A 21,338-nucleotide genomic window follows, 5' to 3' on the forward strand; every position below is an offset into this window, starting at 1 on the left:
TGTTTTTTTTTGGGGGGGGGGGGGGGGCAAACAATGATATCGAGTAGTGGGATATGACACAGGAACCTTTTTAATGTTATTAATAAGCGAAAAGATAAAAATGTCCTGGGATTGGGGGGGGGGGGGGGAAGGGGCACTAGTGTAGGAGATCACCGTTGTGTATCAAAAGCGTATACAATGTATGTTGGAGATCGTTTCTGAGAGGTCATGACCCAGTTTAGTGTTATTGTAAGGAGATGTAAAGTGACATCACTGGAATACTGACATCATTCAAATTCAAAATTAGCTGTATTATTACATTGCTTCGCCACATTAAAATGTTCGCTTTTCATCAATTGAACTACATATCCCGTGTGGTTGACAAATGTTTTAGAGCGCTCTTTTCTAAAAAGGAAAACGGATCTGTTAGTACATTAGTGATTTGGTTATGACGTGGTATGTATGCTTAAAGCCAAGTATCCTACGCCATGACCCACTTAGGCTACGTTCTGTAACAACGTAATTTAGTTCGTTATATTGTTTACATTTTCATTGTTTCGAGGTATGTAAGAAATATAATGCTACATGAGTTTCCATTTGATACCATTTATCTTACAACTTCTTGTTTAGAAACGTACCCAACGAGCGAAAGCGTGTTGGATACGTTTTTAAACAACTCGTTGTAAGATAAATGGTATCAAACGGAAATTCATGTATTATTCTCTATATCTCCCATCCCTAGCCATGCAACACAGTCGTATTCCATGACGTCAGCCCATGCGGAATAACTCGGTCTTGCATGACCACGTGACTTTATTGTTAGAGTCTATATTAAAGGAAACATGTCACGTAAACCATATTTGGCACCAACCATGTACAATTAATTATAAATTGAATCACCTAAAAAAAATAATTATAAAAAATTAATTACTTAAAATATCTCCATAAAAGAACCCCAGATACGAGCTCTTAGCGGAAATTGCCGATCTTTAATGAGCAGGGCAATCACGAGGTCCGTGACGTCAGAGACGCGTCGCTTGATCTGAAGCCTTACACTTAAAAGCATTAGTCCGTACCACTCATAAAGAATCTAAGACTTGCACAGCTTACCAAAACAATAAGTGTTCGTTCGCAAAACGTTTTGCCGTATCAATATGAGCTGTTAGTAAATGAAGAAAGACACACATTTACTTACAACAGTGATACTGAAGAAAAAACGGATAGCGAGTCGGAGGGTGGAGAAACTGATGGTGCCAGACCAGACCGGTCGACCAATTTACAGCCCGGAGCCCGAAAGTAACCCGGAGACAAAATCAAAACTCGGATGCTAATGCCGAGGTGTATACTGTTCATATTTAGCATAAAGATACACCTCGATATGATGTATTTAAATATGTAAAAAATATAAATGTAGGACAAAAAATTTTGGGTGGTTTTTTTTTAGAAAATATCGCATTTTTTATGTTCGGGCTGTACATAATGAAATCTGTATGCACAGTGTAAACAAACGCTCTAATTTACGACAAGGCGCTTCACTTTCATTAACCTGGCTTGTAAAACAACATATATGACTTGAGAGTATAATCAACTTTTAAACTAAATATATTTCTATTTGCATCAATAGAACGAAATGGGGTTATAGTATCTTTCTCTCATAAAAAAAAAGTAGCATATTATTAGGCCTATTGGTAGGGTGCGTTAGAGTAAAAACGACCACTCACGATACCCAAGTGATACGTAATTGGTCAGTTTTGTAATTTTAGAATGGAAAGTCTACTTAATCAAGGGTTTTACAGCATTATTTACAGTAATGAAGCAGGGCGGCTGATAATGTCCATTAACATTGCACTATAGTCGCGACAGGTTACGCCACAATACCCTGTGATCTTAAAAAAACTGGCACGTATTTTGTACGTATGTCTAGACCGTGGTAATCACTTACCTGGTCGATACCCTGCAATATACACCTGCCAATCAGGAATCACATGTGCAGGCCACGGAAAGAAAGGACCAATTAACTAAAACAACACTCCGATTCTCAAGTCAGCCCGTGGATGAAACATAATAGTTATTTCGACACCGACAGTAGTGGGATTTTTTGTATTGAACTTCGTGTTGCTTTGGGGCTTCGGGCGATGAGGAACGTTTTTGTGACGTATTCCGCCCGAAGATTAAAAACATTATTTAAAATTATTATTGTTTTCTACACGTTTTCTAAAAACATATTTAAATACATCGTACTGAGATGTATCCTCATGCCAAATCCCATGTTTGTATATGCCATATTTAATTACTTATTGACGTTTCCTTCTTCGGACGGTGAATACAGATTTTGTTATGTAGGCCTACAGCCCTAACATGAAAAATCTTTTTTTTTCCAAAAAAATAAATAAATAAAAAATTCTACATTTTTGTTTTAACATATATAAATACATCATGCTGAGGTGTATCTTTGTGCCAAATATGTACAATGTACACCTCGGCATTCGCAACCGAGTACTGTATTTGTCTCCGGGTAACGTTCGGGCTCCGGGCTGTAATTAGGCTGACACCAAAGTACTATGCGGTGTTGGTGTCCAATCTTTTCTTTTGCGATAAAATACACGCGTCTTTCTTCGGATACAATCCTTTGGAAAACCATAAAAAGACAATCCCGATCGTTTAAACTGTTTATTTTTACACCCAAAGGCCGCGCAGTACGGCACTGTTGGACTGAAAAGATCGTAAGCCCCTTACTCCATATATAAACAGTTAACAACAATGGAAGAGTACAGCGGCTCTGACGTCACTTCCCTTTTTTTCCGAACGCTCACGAAGAAATATACATAAATCGTACTTTGATACTGATTAGCGTAATTTCTTCATTTTAAGTTAACTACACGTATTTTATTGTTATAAAGTTATTTGTATATTATTTTTATATCATTTTTCTTTTAAAATGAGCTATAATATGGTCTCGTGTCATGTTTCCTTTAACGTTGGGTGACGTGACGTAAACGGCAAAATAAAGCAACAAATGCTTTTTATATTTCATAAAAACAAGGAAACCTGCTGTCATAATTAAATTATACTATTATTTTCGGTTTATACTTTTAGTATAAACCATTTTTGGGTACGATCTTTTCAATGTTTATGATTATTTCAATGTAAGATAAAAAAAAAAAAAAAAAGTGTAGGTTTTTCACGTTTTCCCAAAATGCTTGTTTTTCATCTATTGGATGGGAGAAAAATAATCATCCATTATGTATCCATGTGGGACAGGGCTATTCCACCCTCGGGTACATAATATGTAATTATGTACCCTCGGGTGAAATAGCCCTGTCCCACAAAGACACACATGAAGGATTCCTTTAATCTATCTATCTATCTATCTATCTATCTATCTATCTATCTATCTATCTAAATATCCATATAGCCATACATATACATATACATATACATATACATATACATATACATATACATATACATACATATATATATATATATATATATATATATATATATATATATATATATATATATATATATATATATATATATATATATATATATATATATATATATATATATATATATATATATATATAGATATATGTGTGTGTATTATTATTTTAAGATATCCATATCTGTTGTTGTTTTACAGGTCTGGGACACGGTCTGTCATACTCTGCCTCCACTGTCATTCTCGGATACTACTTCTCCAAGGACACAGCTTTGGCCGTCGGCATAGTAATGACCGGTGTTGGACTTGCAATGTTTGTCCACCCGCCTCTGACCAGTCTACTGATGACGTCATATGGACTTCGCAGGACATTCCTTATCTTGGGAGGAATCACCTTCCAAAGCTGTGTTTTTGGGATGTTAATGCGGCCATCGAAATACGAACGTGGCCGCCATCTTGTATTACTGAGCGGCCGTGACAGAAGGCAAACTGTTTTACAGATCATCTGCGGCGGTGACGTCACTCAATTTGGAGCAATCACAAGAAACATTCCGTTCGTTTTTTTACTCGTCAGCGTCCTAACATTCTCCATAGCGCTGACGTCACTGTACCTCTTTCTTCCGGACTATTTTGTTCAAAGTGGAGCGTCACACCAAGTTGCGTCGTTCACCGTCTCCATGTCTGGAATAGGGTCAGTGATATCTAGAATTGTGACTGGTTTCGCTGCCAATGACCCGCAGATCGGGTGTGTTCTGTTGCTGGCCGGTCTGGTCGGGGTCAGCGGCGTGGTCACTGCCTGCATCAGCCTTTTCAGTACCACGGTTCCGGGTCAACTGACATTCGGCTTCCTGCTCGGATTGTACACTGGCGGCGTCTGGGTGGTGTTGGTGCCGGTTGTTATCAGAATCATCGGCGTGGAGCTGCTGTCTAGCGGATACGGATTGGTGATGCTCGTTGTGGGCATCGGCTGTCTTGTGGGTCCGTCATTGTCAGGTAATTAGCGGAAAGTCAAAACCATGATTTAGGGAACATACTATTATATATGACCGTCTGGGATGGGTAGGTGATTATTAATTCGATATTTCTATAATTGGGTGAGGGTATCGCCTTCTGTCCGCTTCGGATGCATAAAGATTTAAAGATTATATAATGTGGGATCTCGCATTCAAGCCGTTGTCTCTCCAACCGCGACATAATATTATGCTCATCTTTTGTGACCATCCGTGCCACACTGCTGTCATTTCCCAATATCCTAGCTATGGGCATACTCTGACCCTGGAGAGAGATACTAGTTTAACTCCGGCTTTGTTACGATACCAGGGGCGGGATTTATCTCAGTCGGTTGAGTGCCCACTTGAGGTGCTTGCGTCGCAGGATCGAACCACGTTGGTGGATCCATTCAGCTGATTTTTGCCATTCCAACCAGTGCACCATAACTGAGAAAAGGCCGTGGTATGTGCTTTCCTGTCTGTGGGAAAGTGCATATAAAATATCCCTTTGCTGCATTAGAAAAAAATGTAACGGGTTTCCTCTAATCCCTAGCTGTTAGGGCTGGGGACAACAATTAAAATCCATAATATCGTTGTCTACTGTAATTTACTTTCACACTAATTGGTCTGATTGCTAGCTCCTAAATAACTAAACACTAAGTTATGGAATAAATGTCAGGTGACACAATAAAAAATAATTGAATCATACATACACAGCTAAATATATCAATTACATTGAATATAGTTGTAAGTGTTACACTGTGGCAATATTATTAGGTGTTTTTTTTAATCTTTCACGTCAATGCGGTTTTCTTTTATATATTCCAGGACTTGTTTTGAAAGTCAGCGATCAGTACGTCAGTGTATTTCTCTTTTGTGGTGAGTTTGTCGTGAACATTTCCATTAATGGAAATGAGTTGTGGTAAATTGATAGTGAACGAACTGGTGACAATATCTGTTTGTGTTAAATTTATAGTGAATATTATGGTGAAAACAAATGTTTGTGTTAAATTTATAATGAACATTGTGTTGAAAGTAAATGTTTGTGTTTAATTTGTAGTGAAGATTGTTTAATTTATAATGAACATTGTGGTGAAAGTAAATGTTTGTGTTTAATTTATAGTGAACATTGTGGTGAAAGTAAATGTTTGTGTTTAATTTATAATGAACATTGTGGCGAAAGTAAATGTTTGTGTTTAATTTATAATGAACATTGTGGCGAAAGTAAATGTTTGTGTTTAATTTATAATGAACCAACTAAACGTAAATGCTTGTCCTAAGTCTAAATCAGAGTGAACACCCGGATGAAAACTAATTTTGTGGTAATTTTAGTGAAAAATGTGGTGAAAGGATATGTTTATGTCAAGTTTATTGATTGAAGCATATTTTATTGATTTAAAAACAATAACAAATGCATTAGGTACAAGTGATACAACAATAATACTTACACATCACGACAGTAATATATTTATGCAAGGTTTTAGTGAACAGTGTGGTGGAAGTAAATGTTTGTGGCAAGTTTATAATGAACAGTATTGTGGAAGTAATTGTTTGTGGCAAGTTTACAGTGAACAGTGTGGTGAAAGTAAATGTCTGTGGCAAGTTTATAGTGAACAGTGTAGTGGAAGCAAATGTCTGTGGCAAGTTTATAATGAAGCGTTGGCAAGTTCATAGTGAATAGTATGGTGAAAGTAAATGTTTGTGGCAAGTTTATAACGAACAGTGTGGTGGAAGTAAATGTCAGTGGCAAGTTTATAACGAACAGTGTGGTGGAAGTAAATGTCTGTGGCAAGTTTATAACGAACAGTGTGGTGGAAGTAAATGTCTGTGGCAAGGTTATAACGAACAGTGTGGTGGAAGTAAATGTCTGTGACAAGTTTATAACGAACAGTGTGGTGGAAGTAAATGTCTGTGGCAAGTTTATAATCAACAGTGTGGTGGAAGTAAATGTATGTTGCAAGTTTATAATCAACAGTGTGGTGAAAGTAAATGTATGTGGCAAGTTTATAAAGTAGTGTGGTGGAAGTAAATGTCTGTGGCAAGTTTATAACGAACAGTGTGGTGGAAGTAAATGTTTGTGGCAAGTTTATAACGAACAGTGTGGTGGAAGTAAATGTCTGTGGCAAATTTATAATCAACAGTGTAGTGGAAGTAAATGTATGTGGCAAGTTTATAATCAACAGTGTAGTGAAAGTAAATGTCTGTGGCAAGTTTATAACGAACAGTGTGGTGGAAGTAAATGTCTGTGGCAAGTTTATAAAGTACAGTGTGGTGGAAGTAAATGTCTGTGGCAAGTTTATAACGAACAGTGTGGTGGAAGTAAATGTCTGTGGCAAGTTTATAATCCAGTTTGGTGAAAGTAAATGTCTGTGGCAAGTTTATAGTGAACAGTGTAGTGGATGTAAATGTCTGTGGGAAGTTTATAATGAAGCGTTGGCAAGTTCATAGTGAACAGTATGGTGAAAGTAAATGTTTGTGGGAAGTTTATAACGAACAGTGTGGTGGAAGTAAATGTCTGTGGCAAGTTTATAACGAACAGTGTGGTGGAAGTAAATGTCTGTAGTAAGTTTATAATCAAAAGTGTGGTGGAAGTAAATGTATGTGGCAAGTTTATAATCAACAGTGTGATGGAAATAAATGTCTGTGACAAGTTTATAATCAACAGTTTGGTGGAAGTAAATGTATGTGGCAAGTTTATAATCAACAGTGTGGTGAAAGAAAATGTCTGTGGCAAGTTTATAACGAACAGTCTGGTGGAAGTAAATGTCTGTGGCAAGTTTATAACGAACAGTGTGGTGAAAGTAAATGTCTGTGGCAAGTGTATAATCAACAGTGTGGTGGAAGTGAATGTATGTGGCAAGTTTATAAAGTACAGTGTGGTGGAAGTAAATGTCTGCGGCAAGTTTATAACGAACAGTGTGGTGGAAGTAAATGTCTGTGGCAAGTTTATAACGAACAATGTGGTGGAAGTAAATGTCTGTGGCAAATTTATAGTCAACAGTGTGGTGGAAGTAAATGTATGTGGCAAGTTTGTAATCAACAGTGTAGTGAAAGTAAATGTCTGTGGCAAGTTTATAACGAACAGTGTGGTGGAAGTAAATGTCTGTGGCAAGTTTATAACGAACAGTGTGATGGAAATAAATGTCTGTGACAAGTTTATAATCAACAGTGTGGTGGAAGTAAATGTATGTGGCAAGTTTATAATCAACAGTGTGGTGAAAGTAAATGTCTGTGGCAAGTTTATAACGAACAGTCTGGTGGAAGTAAATGTCTGTGGCAAGTTTATAACGAACAGTGTGGTGAAAGTAAATGTCTGTGGCAAGTGTATAATCAACAGTGTGGTGGAAGTGAATGTATGTGGCAAGTTTATAAAGTACAGTGTGGTGGAAGTAAATGTCTGCGGCAAGTTTATAACGAACAGTGTGGTGGAAGTAAATGTATGTGGCAAGTTTATAATCAACAGTGTGGTGGAAGTAAATGTCTGTGGCCAGTTTATAACGAACAGTGTGGTGGAAGTAAATGTCTGTGGCAAGTTTATAATCAACAGTGTGGTGGAAGTAAATGTGTGTGGCAAGTATATAATCAATAGTGTAGTGAAAGTAAATGTCTGTGGCAAGTTTATAATCAACAGTGTGGTGGAAGTAAATGTATGTGACAAGTTTATAATCAACAGTGTAGTGAAAGTGAATGTCTGTGGCAAGTTTATAACGAACAGTGTGGTGGAAGTAAATGTCTGTGACAAGGTTACAACGAACAGTGTGGTGGAAGTAAATGTCTGTGACAAGTTTATAATCAACAGTGTGGTGGAAGTAAATGTCTGTGGCAAGTTTATAAAGTACAGTGTGGTGGAAGTAAATGTCAGTGGCAAGTTTATAACGAACAGTGTGGTGGAAGTAAATGTCTGTGGCAAGTTTATAATCAACAGTTTCGTGAAAGTAAATGTCTGTGGCAAGTTTATAGTGAACAGTGTAGTGGATGTAAATGTCTGTGGCAAGTTTATAATGAAGCGTTGGCAAGTTCATAGTGAACAGTATGGTGAAAGTAAATGTTTGTGGGAAGTTTATAACGAACAGTGTGGTGGAAGTAAATGTCTGTGGCAAGTTTATAACGAACAGTGTGGTGGAAGTAAATGTCTGTGACAAGTTTATAACGAACAGTGTGGTGGAAGTAAATGTCTGTGGCAAGTTTATAACGAACAGTGTGGTGGAAGTAAATGTCTGTGGCAAGTTTATAATCAACAGTGTGGTGGAAGTAAATGTATGTTGCAAGTTTATAATCAACAGTGTGGTGAAAGTAAATGTATGTGGCAAGTTTATAAAGTACAGTGTGGTGGAAGTAAATGTCTGTGGCAAGTTTATAACGAACAGTGTGGTGGAAGTAAATGTTTGTGGCAAGTTTATAACGAACAATGTGGTGGAAGTAAATGTCTGTGGCAAATTTATAATCAACAGTGTAGTGGAAGTAAATGTATGTGGCAAGTTTATAATCAACAGTGTAGTGAAAGTAAATGTCTGTGGCAAGTTTATAACGAACAGTGTGGTGGAAGTAAATGTCTGTGGCAAGTTTATAACGAACAGTGTGGTGGAAGTAAATGTCTGTGACAAGTTTATAATCAACAGTGTGGTGGAAGTAAATGTATGTGGCAAGTTTATAATCAACAGTGTGGTGAAAGTAAATGTCTGTGGCAAGTTTATAACGAACAGTGTGGTGGAAGTAAATGTCAGTGGCAAGTTTATAACGAACAGTGTGGTGGAAGTAAATGTCTGTGGCAAGTTTATAAAGTACAGTGTGGTGGAAGTAAATGTCTGTGGCAAGTTTATAACGAACAGTGTGGTGGAAGTAAATGTCTGTGGCAAGTTTATAATCAACAGTTTGGTGAAAGTAAATGTCTGTGGCAAGTTTATAGTGAACAGTGTAGTGGATGTAAATGTCTGTGGCAAGTTTATAATGAAGCGTTGGCAAGTTCATAGTGAACAGTATGGTGAAAGTAAATGTTTGTGGGAAGTTTATAACGAACAGTGTGGTGGAAGTAAATGTCTGTGGCAAGTTTATAACGAACAGTGTGGTGGAAGTAAATGTCTGTAGTAAGTTTATAATCAACAGTGTGGTGGAAGTAAATGTATGTGGCAAGTTTATAATCAACAGTGTGGTGGAAGTAAATATCTGTGACAAGTTTATAAAGTACAGTGTGGTGGAAGTAAATGTCTGTGGCAAGTTTATAACGAACAGTGTGGTGGAAGTAAATGTCTGTGGCAAGTTTATAACGAACAATGTGGTGGAAGTAAATGTGTGTGGCAAATTTATAGTCAACAGTGTGGTGGAAGTAAATGTATGTGGCAAGTTTGTAATCAACAGTGTAGTGAAAGTAAATGTCTGTGACAAGTTTATAATCAACAGTGTGGTGGAAGTAAATGTATGTGGCAAGTTTATAATCAACAGTGTGGTGAAAGTAAATGTCTGTGGCAAGTTTATAACGAACAGTCTGGTGGAAGTAAATGTCTGTGGCAAGTTTATAACGAACAGTGTGGTGAAAGTAAATGTCTGTGGCAAGTGTATAGTCAACAGTGTGGTGGAAGTGAATGTATGTGGCAAGTTTATAAAGTACAGTGTGGTGGAAGTAAATGTCTGCGGCAAGTTTATAACGAACAGTGTGGTGGAAGTAAATGTATGTGGCAAGTTTATAATCAACAGTGTGGTGGAAGTAAATGTCTGTGGCAAGTTTATAACGAACAGTGTGGTGGAAGTAAATGTCTGTGGCAAGTTTATAATCAACAGTGTGGTGGAAGTAAATGTGTGTGGCAAGTTTATAATCAACAGTGTAGTGAAAGTAAATGTCTGTGGCAAGTTTATAATCAACAGTGTGGTGGAAGTAAATGTATGTGACAAGTTTATAATCAACAGTGTAGTGAAAGTAAATGTGTGTGGCAAGTTTATAATCAACAGTGTAGTGAAAGTAAATGTCTGTGGCAAGTTTATAATCAACAGTGTGGTGGAAGTAAATGTATGTGACAAGTTTATAATCAACAGTGTAGTGAAAGTGAATGTCTGTGGCAAGTTTATAACGAACAGTGTGGTGGAAGTAAATGTCTGTGACAAGGTTATAACGAACAGTGTGGTGGAAGTAAATGTCTGTGGCAAGTTTATAATCAACAGTGTGGTGGAAGTAAATGTATGTGACAAGTTTATAATCAACAGTGTAGTGAAAGTGAATGTCTGTGGCAAGTTTATAACGAACAGTGTGGTGGAAGTAAATGTCTGTGGCAAGTTTATAATCAACAGTGTGGTGGAAGTAAATGCATGTGGCAAGTTTATAATGAACAGTGTGGTGAAAGTAAATGTCTGTGGCAAGTTTATAATCAACAGTGTGGTGGAAGTAAATGCATGTGGCAAGTTCATAGTGAACAGTATGACGAAAGTAAATGTCTGTGGCAAGTTTATAGTGAACAGTGTGGTCAAAACAAATCTGCTGCTAAAAGGTACTACTGCTGATACTGCAACTACTATTACTACTACTACTACTACTACTACTACTACTACTACTACTACTACTACTACTACTACTACTGCTACTAGTACTTCTACTGCAACTACTACTACTACTACTACTACTACTACTACTACTACTACTGCTACTAGTACTTCTACTGCAACTACTACTACTACTACTACTACTACTACTACTACTACTACTACTACTACTACTACTACTACTACTACTACTACTACTACTACTACTACTACTACTACTACTACTACTGCTGCTGCTGCTGCTACAATTATCATCACTATTGTTGCTTCTGTTGGTGGTGGTGGTGTTATTATTATTATTATCATTATTATTATTATTATTATTATTATTATTTATTTATTTATTTATTTCATTTATTTATTTTCAGCTGTATTGTGTTTCACGTCAAGCATTGTTTGTTTCCTCACATCTCTGCCAAACTCCACACGTCATACAGAGTCTGACGTGCACGGTGTTGAGACATCTCACCATGACCTTCACCTTGACAAAACGTATCTGAGCGACAACCACGTCTGTAATAGTGATCCAGAACAGGAACACCTGATGCTGCAACGACGATCAAACATAGTGACTGTAGATGACCAAGATAGTGACTGTAGATGACCACGATAGTGACTGTAGATAACCAAGATAGTGACTGTAGATCACGAAGATAGTGACTGTAGATCACCAAGATAGTGACTGCAGTTAACCAATAAAATGACTATAGATAACCAAGATAGTGATAGTGAACGTAGATTACTAAGATAATGACCGTAGATCACCAAGATACTGACTGCAGTTAACCAATAAAATGACTATAGATAACCAAGATAGTGATAGTGAACGTGGATGACTAAGATAGTGACTGCAGATAAACAAGATAGTGACGCAGATAACCAAATTAGTGACTGCAGATAACCAAGATAGTGACTGCAGTTAACGAATAAAATGACTATAGATTTCCAAGATAGTGATAGTGAACGTAGATTACTAAGATAGTGACTGCAGATAAACAAGATAGTGACTGCAGATAACCAAGATAGTGACTGCAGTTAATCAATAAAATGACTATAGATAATCAAGATAGTGATAGTGAACGTAGATTACTAAGATAATGACTGTAGATCACCAAGATAGTGACTGCAGTTAACCAATAAAATGATTATAGATAACCAAGATAGTGATAGTGAACGTAGATTACTAAGATAGTGACTGCAGATAAACAAAATAGTGACGGTAGATAACCAAATTAGTGACGTCAGATAACCAAGATAGTGACTGCAGATAACCAAGATAGTGACTGTAGATAACCAAAATAGTGACCGTAGATCACCAAGATAGTGACTGCAGATAACCAAGATAGTGACTGTAGATAACACAAGATAGTGACTGCAGATAACCGAGATAGTGACTGCAGATAACCGAGATAGTGACTGTAGATCACCAAAATAGTAACTGCAAATAACCAAGATGGTGATTGCAGATAACCACGATAGTGACTACAGATAACCTAGATAGTGACTGTAGATAACCTAGATAGTGACTGTAGATAACCAAGATAGTGACTGCAGATAACCAAGATAGTGACTGCAGATAACCAAGACAGTGACTTTTGATAATCAGCGTTTGTGGGAGATTTAGTGACATTCCTGGTCATTAATTCATAGTTACTTTCGTGCTTATATGCAATCACGTTGTACTGTCTGGGCTGTCTGGCTGTCTGGCTGTCTGTAGTTCAATTACACCTACCCACAGAATCGTTAAAACTGACTCTCGGGGGGGGGGGGGGGGGGCGGTACCGGGATGTGAACCCAGTTCCTACTATTAAAATCTTGAGTTTAGACTAAAAGTATGGCTCAGTTGTAGAGTCATGGCCTGAGGTGTGATGGGTCCCAGGATCGATCACTCTCTATGGACTCGTTCTTTGTCTATTTCCCAAACAGTGACACACGATTGGTACATCAAATGTTATGGTATCAGCTGTCCTGTCTGAGGGAAGGTCTCTGTGTGTATCTCTCTCTCTCTCTCTCTCTCTCTCTCTCTCTCTCTCTCTCTCTCTCTCTCTCTCTCTCTCTCTCTCTCTCTCTCTCTCTCTCTCTCTCTCTCTGTGTGTGTGTGTGTGTGAAGTGTCAAAATAGCCTTATGTACACCATTATCACCAAAGTATAAAATGTGCTGGATAAGTCATTTAACACACACTCCTTTCTTCCAAGAAGGTGGGAGGAATATTCTTGATGAAATCCCTTGATATGTTGGTTCTCGGTACTCCCTTGAATCTGTGATACCCTCTCATCATTATCACCATCATCAGTTGTCGTTGTTATCATCATCATCAGGTCATCACTATCACCACTAGTGTCACCGTCATCATCATCATCAGCAGCATCATCATTAGGTCATCGCCATCACCACCAGTGTCGTCATCATCATCAGGTCATCACCATCACTACCAGTGTCGTCATCATCATCAGGTCATCACTATCACCACTAGTGTCACCATCATCATCATCATCATCATTAGGTCATCACCATCACCACCAGTGTCGTCATCATCATCAGGTCATCACCATCACTACCAGTGTCATCATCATAATCAAGATCACCATCGTCGTCACCATCATTATCGTCATCACCATCACCACCAGTGTCATCATCATCATTGTTTTTATTATCGTCATTATCATCGTCGTCATCGTTATCATCATCAGGTCATGACCATCACCACCAGTGTTTTCATCTTCATCATCATCATCATCATCGTTATTATTATCATCATCGTCATTATCGTCATCATCATTAACATCATCGTTGTTATTGTTTCTGTTTTCCAACAATAAAGATTGCCGAATCAGAGAGCTCTTTGGGTTTTGTTTTTTTCAGCCGTGAATCCATAAAATGACGTCATTTAGGAAGGGATTACCCATGATTTAATTCCCTATCTCCCTCTTGTGAGTTTTATAGTGTCATTTAATTTTCGGAGTAGGCATGGTTTTTTTTAGCACTCTTCTTGCAATGGGCAAGCAATCATTTGTTCACACATGAGCAAATGGTTAATTGACTTTGTACTTTTTACGATGTGGTGGGTTCGGTCCTTTTACCACCCCTGTGGTGGCAGTAAAATAATCTTTTCCGTGTGGTATTATTGTATGTAAATAGTTTTATTACTTACCTATTCAATCTTACTATAGTGATAAAGACATTTTGAAACCGTGTGATAAATTTATTTTTTATCGCACATATGTGCGATCTGTACCAGAACTTTTAAAGGGGGAATTCCCTTTTTACGTTTACTGCAGTTAGTGTCTTTTATTTACTGCCGTCGTATATGATTTACAAATGACGTCACTTTGTATTTGAAACATTACACAATGCTGCCGCAGAGTATGATTCTTAACGTTAAGCGAATCCATAAAAGGAGTTTTGATCATAGATTTAACAAAGTGTTGTTATAACGTTAAATTAAAAGCCGTTTTTGTAACACATGAAAGAAGGTATGTAATAAATACAGAACAGGATATACCACAAGACCGCGTAGCGGTCTCATGGTATATATTCTTGCGCAAAATAAATTCGTGCAATGAATAGGAAGCGAAAACAACGTATGTGAAGTTCTGTATATTTATTGCCGTTTCCGATGAAACGTTACCAAAGTGCCAACTATCGTACTACCAGCTAATGTTTGACGTTTTTTTTTATTATAAAAGTATGGGTCCTGACAAGCTCCTGGGTAAAAAGTTAGCCAGAATACCTGTGGGGGAACATGGTCAAATGACTTCATAAACATGGCCGCCTCGATTTTGATATGTTTGCGTCTAGATAAGAGTCTGCATTCTGTTATAATATAGTTTAAAAACAACATTATTTAATTTTCGGGTATTAATAAATGTTTAAACAGCATAGAGCGCTTCCAATATAGTTGTTTCCATGCCAATAATGCTGTTTCTTAGTGATGATGAAGTTACATTTACTCAATTTAAGCTTTGGCAACTTGTCTGGTTATAGCTAATTCAATGCCTTGATTACTAATATAAATTAATTTTAAAAAACATTGCTTTATATTTTGGGTGCTGATATTTAGTGTCTGATTGTATCCTCACAAGAAATATGCTAGTGTTAATTGTATTTTTGAAGATATCTAGCTATGTATGCAAATAACTTTCTTTCAAACACGCCCACACACGCAAACATATACTATTACCACACACACAAATAAACACACACGCACGCACGCACGCACACACGCTCGCACAACGCATAACACACACGCACAACACACACACAACGCACACACATCGGGCTTATTTTGTCGTATACATCTAGTGCCACATCTACTTAGACTATTGCAACAACACTGCAGTATTTGAGGGTCACAGGTTTGGTACTGCATATAGGAACGCAGGACTGGCTTTATCAAAAGACCACCCCACCCCTCTGGAGTAGATGCAATTTATTCATTCTGTCCACTGATGAATCACAGGTTGAGCAATAGTGGGTCCTGTAGTAAGGCACTCTAAGGTGATGGAATAGTGTTCATTGTTGTTCCATTCTGGCATACAACATATTCCTTGGTACGTCAACATGTTCCAGGTCACTGGTCTTATTATAAAACCTTATGGTAAAGAGCTGGAGTGTGGATCATTTGCATATACTTTGTTGTAAGGCAAAGACACTGGTGTTAGGTAAAGGCACTGGTCACATCAGGACAGCAGTTTCATGCACTTCGTGCGGTTCTTTTACCCTTTTCCAAAGAAAGCAGAAGGAGTATTATATCCCGTTAAGCTATGGCAAAGAAGCAGGAACAAGTATGTCTCTTTTCCCAGGACATCAAATATACCAATGATTTGATGATATGCACAGAATTTACCTGTACCACAGGCAAACCATATTCTCACATTTGTTTCACCCAAGGCAAACAAATGATAGAATTTGCCGATTGGGACGACATATATATATATACATATATATATATATATATATATATATATATATATATATATATATATATATATATATATAGATGGAAAGAAATAAGGGAACACATCAAATTGTAGACCAAATTTAATTCACTACTAGCGTAGTAACGTCTGTATTTCATACCAAGTGGGATTGAATATCTGTAGTGTTGAATGTGCTGCCTATATGTTCCCAGTCAATTTCTGACAATATGAATTAATTTTTGATGCAGTCATTATTTCTTGTTGCTATCTGTGTGATCCTTTATTTCTTTCCATCAGTATATATATATATATATATATATATATATATATATATATATATATTTGTGTTAACAGTGTGCACAAGATAGCTGGTACAGTCGTTCATAATAACGGTCTGTACATGAATTGAAAGCGTGGTGTCTGATTCCTCATAGTCACATGATGGTATTGAACGGACATTTGCTTGAAGAATAACTGTGGCATCAAACGTAGTTGTTATTTCTCTTCATGGCAGTCTACGGTGGCAATACGGGTAGTATGGAATACAAATAGTTCCTCGTTGTTGGTTGTATCAAGTAAAACGTCAGTCCAGTTTTATAGAACCTTGTTTTTACCAATAACCTGACATTTCATGAGTATGCTAGCCACGTGGGGGTTTTTGTGGGGTTTTTTTTCACTTTTTTCCCCCACATAAACATAATTATATGGATGATGATAACATGAATGGTGAAACCACAGTACTTCCATTTCGGTATGGGAATAGTTACAGAGCCGTGCCCCGTTTTCTCTGTCAGATGAGCTATCTCAGTATTACCCGAGCCCGGAACACACGGATCCTACAGTGTTTGTCGAGTAATCATTCCCCATATTGGGTCAAACATTATAGGGAAACCCATAATTGCATCCGACACCGACCTCATTGCGTTGGTATAGGACACACACATCATGGACAGTAATCAAAGCATCCACGGGAGAAAAGCAAAGAAAGGGTATTCAAGGAAGCAGGCATCCTGGCTAAAGTGTAATCCCTAGCCTTGCTGCTCACCAAACGTCTTCAGAGGATGTTAACTCTACTTTTCTGCTTTTTCTCGAAAAAGAAACTATACGACCAATCTGGTGTGCGTGGAACTGCTACCCTGGTGTGACCTGTATCGTTACCAATATGGCACTCAACTCTTACACCAAAGCAGATACAGATGGTGCATATCCCCAGCTACTGAAACGCATTACAGTTATTTTGTATGATAAATTCAGCGACCTGAAAATTATCAACGGAGCAAGAGAAAGATAATCGAAACCATTTCATTTACACCAGGATGCCCGCCTGCAGCACTCAAAACCGGTTGCCTACTAAGATGAATTATGGCACACCAGTGAACAGTTACCAAAATTCACCCACTCGGTGGAGGGGTGGGGATGGACTTTTGATAAAGACCGCCTTTCTACCTGTAGCCTCCAAGAGTTAAGTGGGTGTCATCCCATTACGTCTACGTCTCCATTGCAATTGGTCTTAAAGATAAGATCATAGCATTACCTGCATAATAATAGACAAGTCTGTACAATCTTTACTTGGGACATTTAGGTGCTTAATAAACTGATTTGCTTAAAATTACACGACCAAGCTTCTATTCGTTTGGGTCAGTTAGTAATAATAGTAAAGTAGGTGAAAGGTTTAATTGTATTAACAAATATATTCAATGAGATGTCTCTAATTTGTTTTGCATTTGTTTAAAATACCTTGTGACTGATTAATAATGATGTTAAGCAAGGTGTATTTCGGTACTATTTTATCTCATATTAATATTAAACTCAGATACCATTGACACTAATCACACAATGACATTCAAACTTTGAAACTATTCCTCGAGTATTGTTCACTAAAATGTTCATTAAAATGTGATATTTTCCAATAGGTTTATAACATTTTATTTTCACATATTGCTTGTTATTCTGTTAAAGAAATGTTGACTGGTTCAAATGAATGTAACCGTTAGATGATTAGCGATTCACTTGTTAATTTTTATCATTTATTTTATTGTTCAACCAAATTGCATTTTAAAGGCATATTGTCACAGACCACAGGCCTATTAAATGGCCTAACAAAGTATTACCTGAACAAAGATATATTTGATTTCCCCTAAATGTACTTTATTCAAACATCAACGTAACCACCACACTCCACTTATTAATGATATTTTTCAAAATCATCGAATTATGGCAATGGCCCATAATTAAAAAATTTCATTGACATAATTCAAAAACTAAAATTGCCAAGAGGATTGACATGGATTTCACTCCATCATGGTTCAGTTAAGGTGATGCGATAGCTAGATTTGGTTTCCAACAATTAATGTAATTTTTATTTATTATCAATTTTTAGAGAAATACGGTCCTTAAATCCGTGACAGTATGCCTTTAAACAAATGAGACCAGTACATCTTCCCGCGAGGTGCTGGACAATAGCCGGCAACAAGCAAGATACCAACAAAGGCCCGTACTTCATCACAAATGGTGGAAAATGACGTGTTACTCTTGGAGCGAGCATCCAGTAATTCGTCGTCAAAGAAGACTCCAAATAGATCAGATGGATTGACGGGCAACCCCGATATATCCACTGGCTGACTATCTCATTTGAATCGCTCTTTATGCGTGCATGTTAAATCAGATTTCTTCCACTGTCTCACTGGCTTCTGTGTTTGGCATCAAGTTTCGTGTCTTCTTGGGTGGGTTAGATCCACTGGGTTTGATGTTTCCGCGGATGAAGCTACGGCAGGTGGTGGTGGCTCATTCGAATCGTCGGACCGAGTACCGGATGATATGTCATCGCTTCCATTGTCAACCTGAAAATAGAAATAAAAACAATTTAGACTTCTTGGATGTGGCCATGGAGTGTGTGTAACAGGTGCTGTAAACAATGCATAACTGTCAAAAACATCAGATGTAAGAAAAAGGGCACATAACAAATATATAAGCATGCTACTCCATTCAAAACACTCATATCACCAAATTTTAAAATATTCACGTTAACTTACTAATGCTTCAGAGGTCACATCCACGATGTTTGATCGGATACCCTGCACAGAAGCACGAGACCCAGCAAGCATTTGGTTTCGGTTCAGATTTGAAAATGTCCCCGCCTTCATCTTCGTCAGCACTGTTCTCGTCTGTGTCCTCAGTAACTAGGGGTGGTTCAATGTACACTGAACCATCTTCAAAGTCTCCTACATCTTCTAACATACTTAACATACTCATGAACATTGAAGGTTCTGCAAAAGAAATAACAGTTTCTATACAGTAAGTATAATGAAAAACACCTCCTCAGTCGGGACCGCGGTCCCATATTTGGGATGTCACATCAAACGCACATAGCAAATAAAAAAAAACACAGTTCACAAATAACTTTTATTTGGATTTTGATATAATAAAGCAGACTACATGTTTTGCCAATTAAAATCCCATAGGCAACCATGTTAACGTTTGCATTTAAAAACACTATATGCAATATATCAACTTAACTATGACCCATAAATATCGGTACTACAACCCCTACCTCAAAGTATTAACTGCAGAAAATGGTACCTTTCATGGCTCATTTTCGGTATAACCAGATGTTTTTACAACACCCCTAGTTTCACACAAAATTTGAGTACTTTCTTTTTTACATGTACCCCATACATGTTCCAAGCACAAGGCTACTTGACACAGTTGTACTAGATGAATTAAAATTGTATACATTTTTAACCCAGATGAAACTAATTTTTTTTACAACCAACACACTCACATTTATAACCAATCACAGGACTTGTGGTGTTAACTTCTCTATCAAACGTTCGGTGCACCTCGAACTTCGACCCAGCCGGAAATTAATTGGTTTAGTGCTACCTACTAGGCGTGTCTACGTGCGCTCTCGAGTTACCCCGACCCACATGGGGGGGGGGGGGGGGGGGGGGGATTGATAGCTAGGGCTACGTAAAGTGCTGCACCCGTAGATGCAGGGGGACACGGTGGATCCGAAGACGCTGAAGGGCGGCCACCTCAACGCGGACTGGAAACTTGTGGAAGACGGCAGCCAGTACGAACTACTCAACACGGTTTTCGGCAAACACCACGCCGTAGTCGTCACGCACAAGAGGGAGCAGATCTACAGACAAGCAATCCTTTTAGCCAAGGTTGACAACCGGTCTCTACATGATATGATCCGAGCGGTCTGCGGCCCCGACTACGGTACGGTGGTTCGTATTCTGCTTCAACGCCAACATCTGCTGCCGACTCTCCGGGACTCTCCAGCCTCGCCGACGTGGAGCAACCTTACGTAGGAGAGGTAACCTCCTTTTTTTGTCTTAGCTGGACTTTACATTTTTCGGCCGCGGCTTAAAATTCTTATGTTTATTTTTTTGTAAACAGTCCAACGCACTTTACTTTGGCGCCCGTTCAATTGCTCAAATCATTTTAAAACCTTTTTGGCCGAGCATTCAAAAATACTTAATTTCTTACTCATGTGTAGGATCAGCATGTTTTACACTTTAGGATTTAGGTCTTTGACCGACCACTAAATTTTTTATTCCAAATTCTGCCCACCTCAAACGTACCGTCCCCCCCCCCCCCCCACGGCATTGACTTAGTCGCTGGCGAAAGTCAGAGATTAAGCTCGAGACAGGCGTGCGTGAAGCTTTCGTGGCATATACGCACGTTAACCACACGAACCCGAACACGTACTCTCAAAATGGAACTTTCAAGGAAGGGAGACAACTCCAAACTACATTCTCAGATCAGCGATGACCTCCGTTTACCCAGTTCTACAATAATATATAAGCAAATAATATTGCTTGATATAATGCATCCAGTAATATAATCGATCCCATTTATGGGATCGTGGTTTAAAATGTGCTGCATGAAAACATGTATACAGTTAATAATAGACATGTTTAGTTTTCATAAACTTTCAAATTGTTTGTTATTGTTTTTCTTCTCTTTTTTGTTTTTGTTTGTTTATATGTTTGTTTTGTTTTTATATATAAGGCATGTATCTATAATATTTCAACGTTTTTTCAATGTTTCAACATAAATGAAAACATAAATATTGTTTACAAATCTACATTTACTATACCTTCTTCTCTCAATCTCCCCACCCTCGTTGTCACTCAAAATTGCCGAATGTCCCTCTCAGTAAGCTGTCCGTGGAATGATCGAATGTGTAGACACACACACAGGCAGATGCGTAAATGGAATCTGCTTAGAAAGTGATTTTCCTGTACTACGCCATACAGATTACGGAGGAAAATTCTGAAATTATTTTACCTGAATTTCAGATAGTTTTACATTATGACGTGTTATTATATAAATAAAGACGACATCGAAGTATTCGGTGTGGACGTGGACACTTTTTGTGTGTGTCCATTTATGCGGTTACCCGTACAGTTTTGCAATTATCAGTACCAGTTGTGTGTTTTCGGAAAAGTTTCCATATTTACCACTAC

General features: G+C 37.9%; 1 protein-coding gene across 2 annotated transcripts in view; it reads left to right on the forward strand.

The window, feature by feature from the left end:
• LOC121374864 (monocarboxylate transporter 12-like) overlaps positions 1 to 13,410 on the forward strand; it is a 30,340-nt gene extending 16,930 nt beyond the window's left edge. For both annotated transcript variants that reach the window (XM_041501974.1, XM_041501982.1), the window contains 3 exons: positions 3,626 to 4,417; positions 5,242 to 5,292; positions 11,310 to 13,410. In XM_041501974.1, the coding sequence (XP_041357908.1) occupies positions 3,626 to 4,417; positions 5,242 to 5,292; positions 11,310 to 11,545 (1,079 nt within the window). In that variant the 3' untranslated portion in view covers positions 11,546 to 13,410. The remainder of the gene's footprint in view (positions 1 to 3,625; positions 4,418 to 5,241; positions 5,293 to 11,309) is intronic.
• The last annotated feature ends 7,928 nt before the right edge of the window (positions 13,411 to 21,338 follow it).

This window comes from Gigantopelta aegis, chromosome 1 (assembly GCF_016097555.1).
Source record: "Gigantopelta aegis isolate Gae_Host chromosome 1, Gae_host_genome, whole genome shotgun sequence".
Classification (NCBI taxonomy): domain Eukaryota; kingdom Metazoa; phylum Mollusca; class Gastropoda; order Neomphalida; family Peltospiridae; genus Gigantopelta; species Gigantopelta aegis.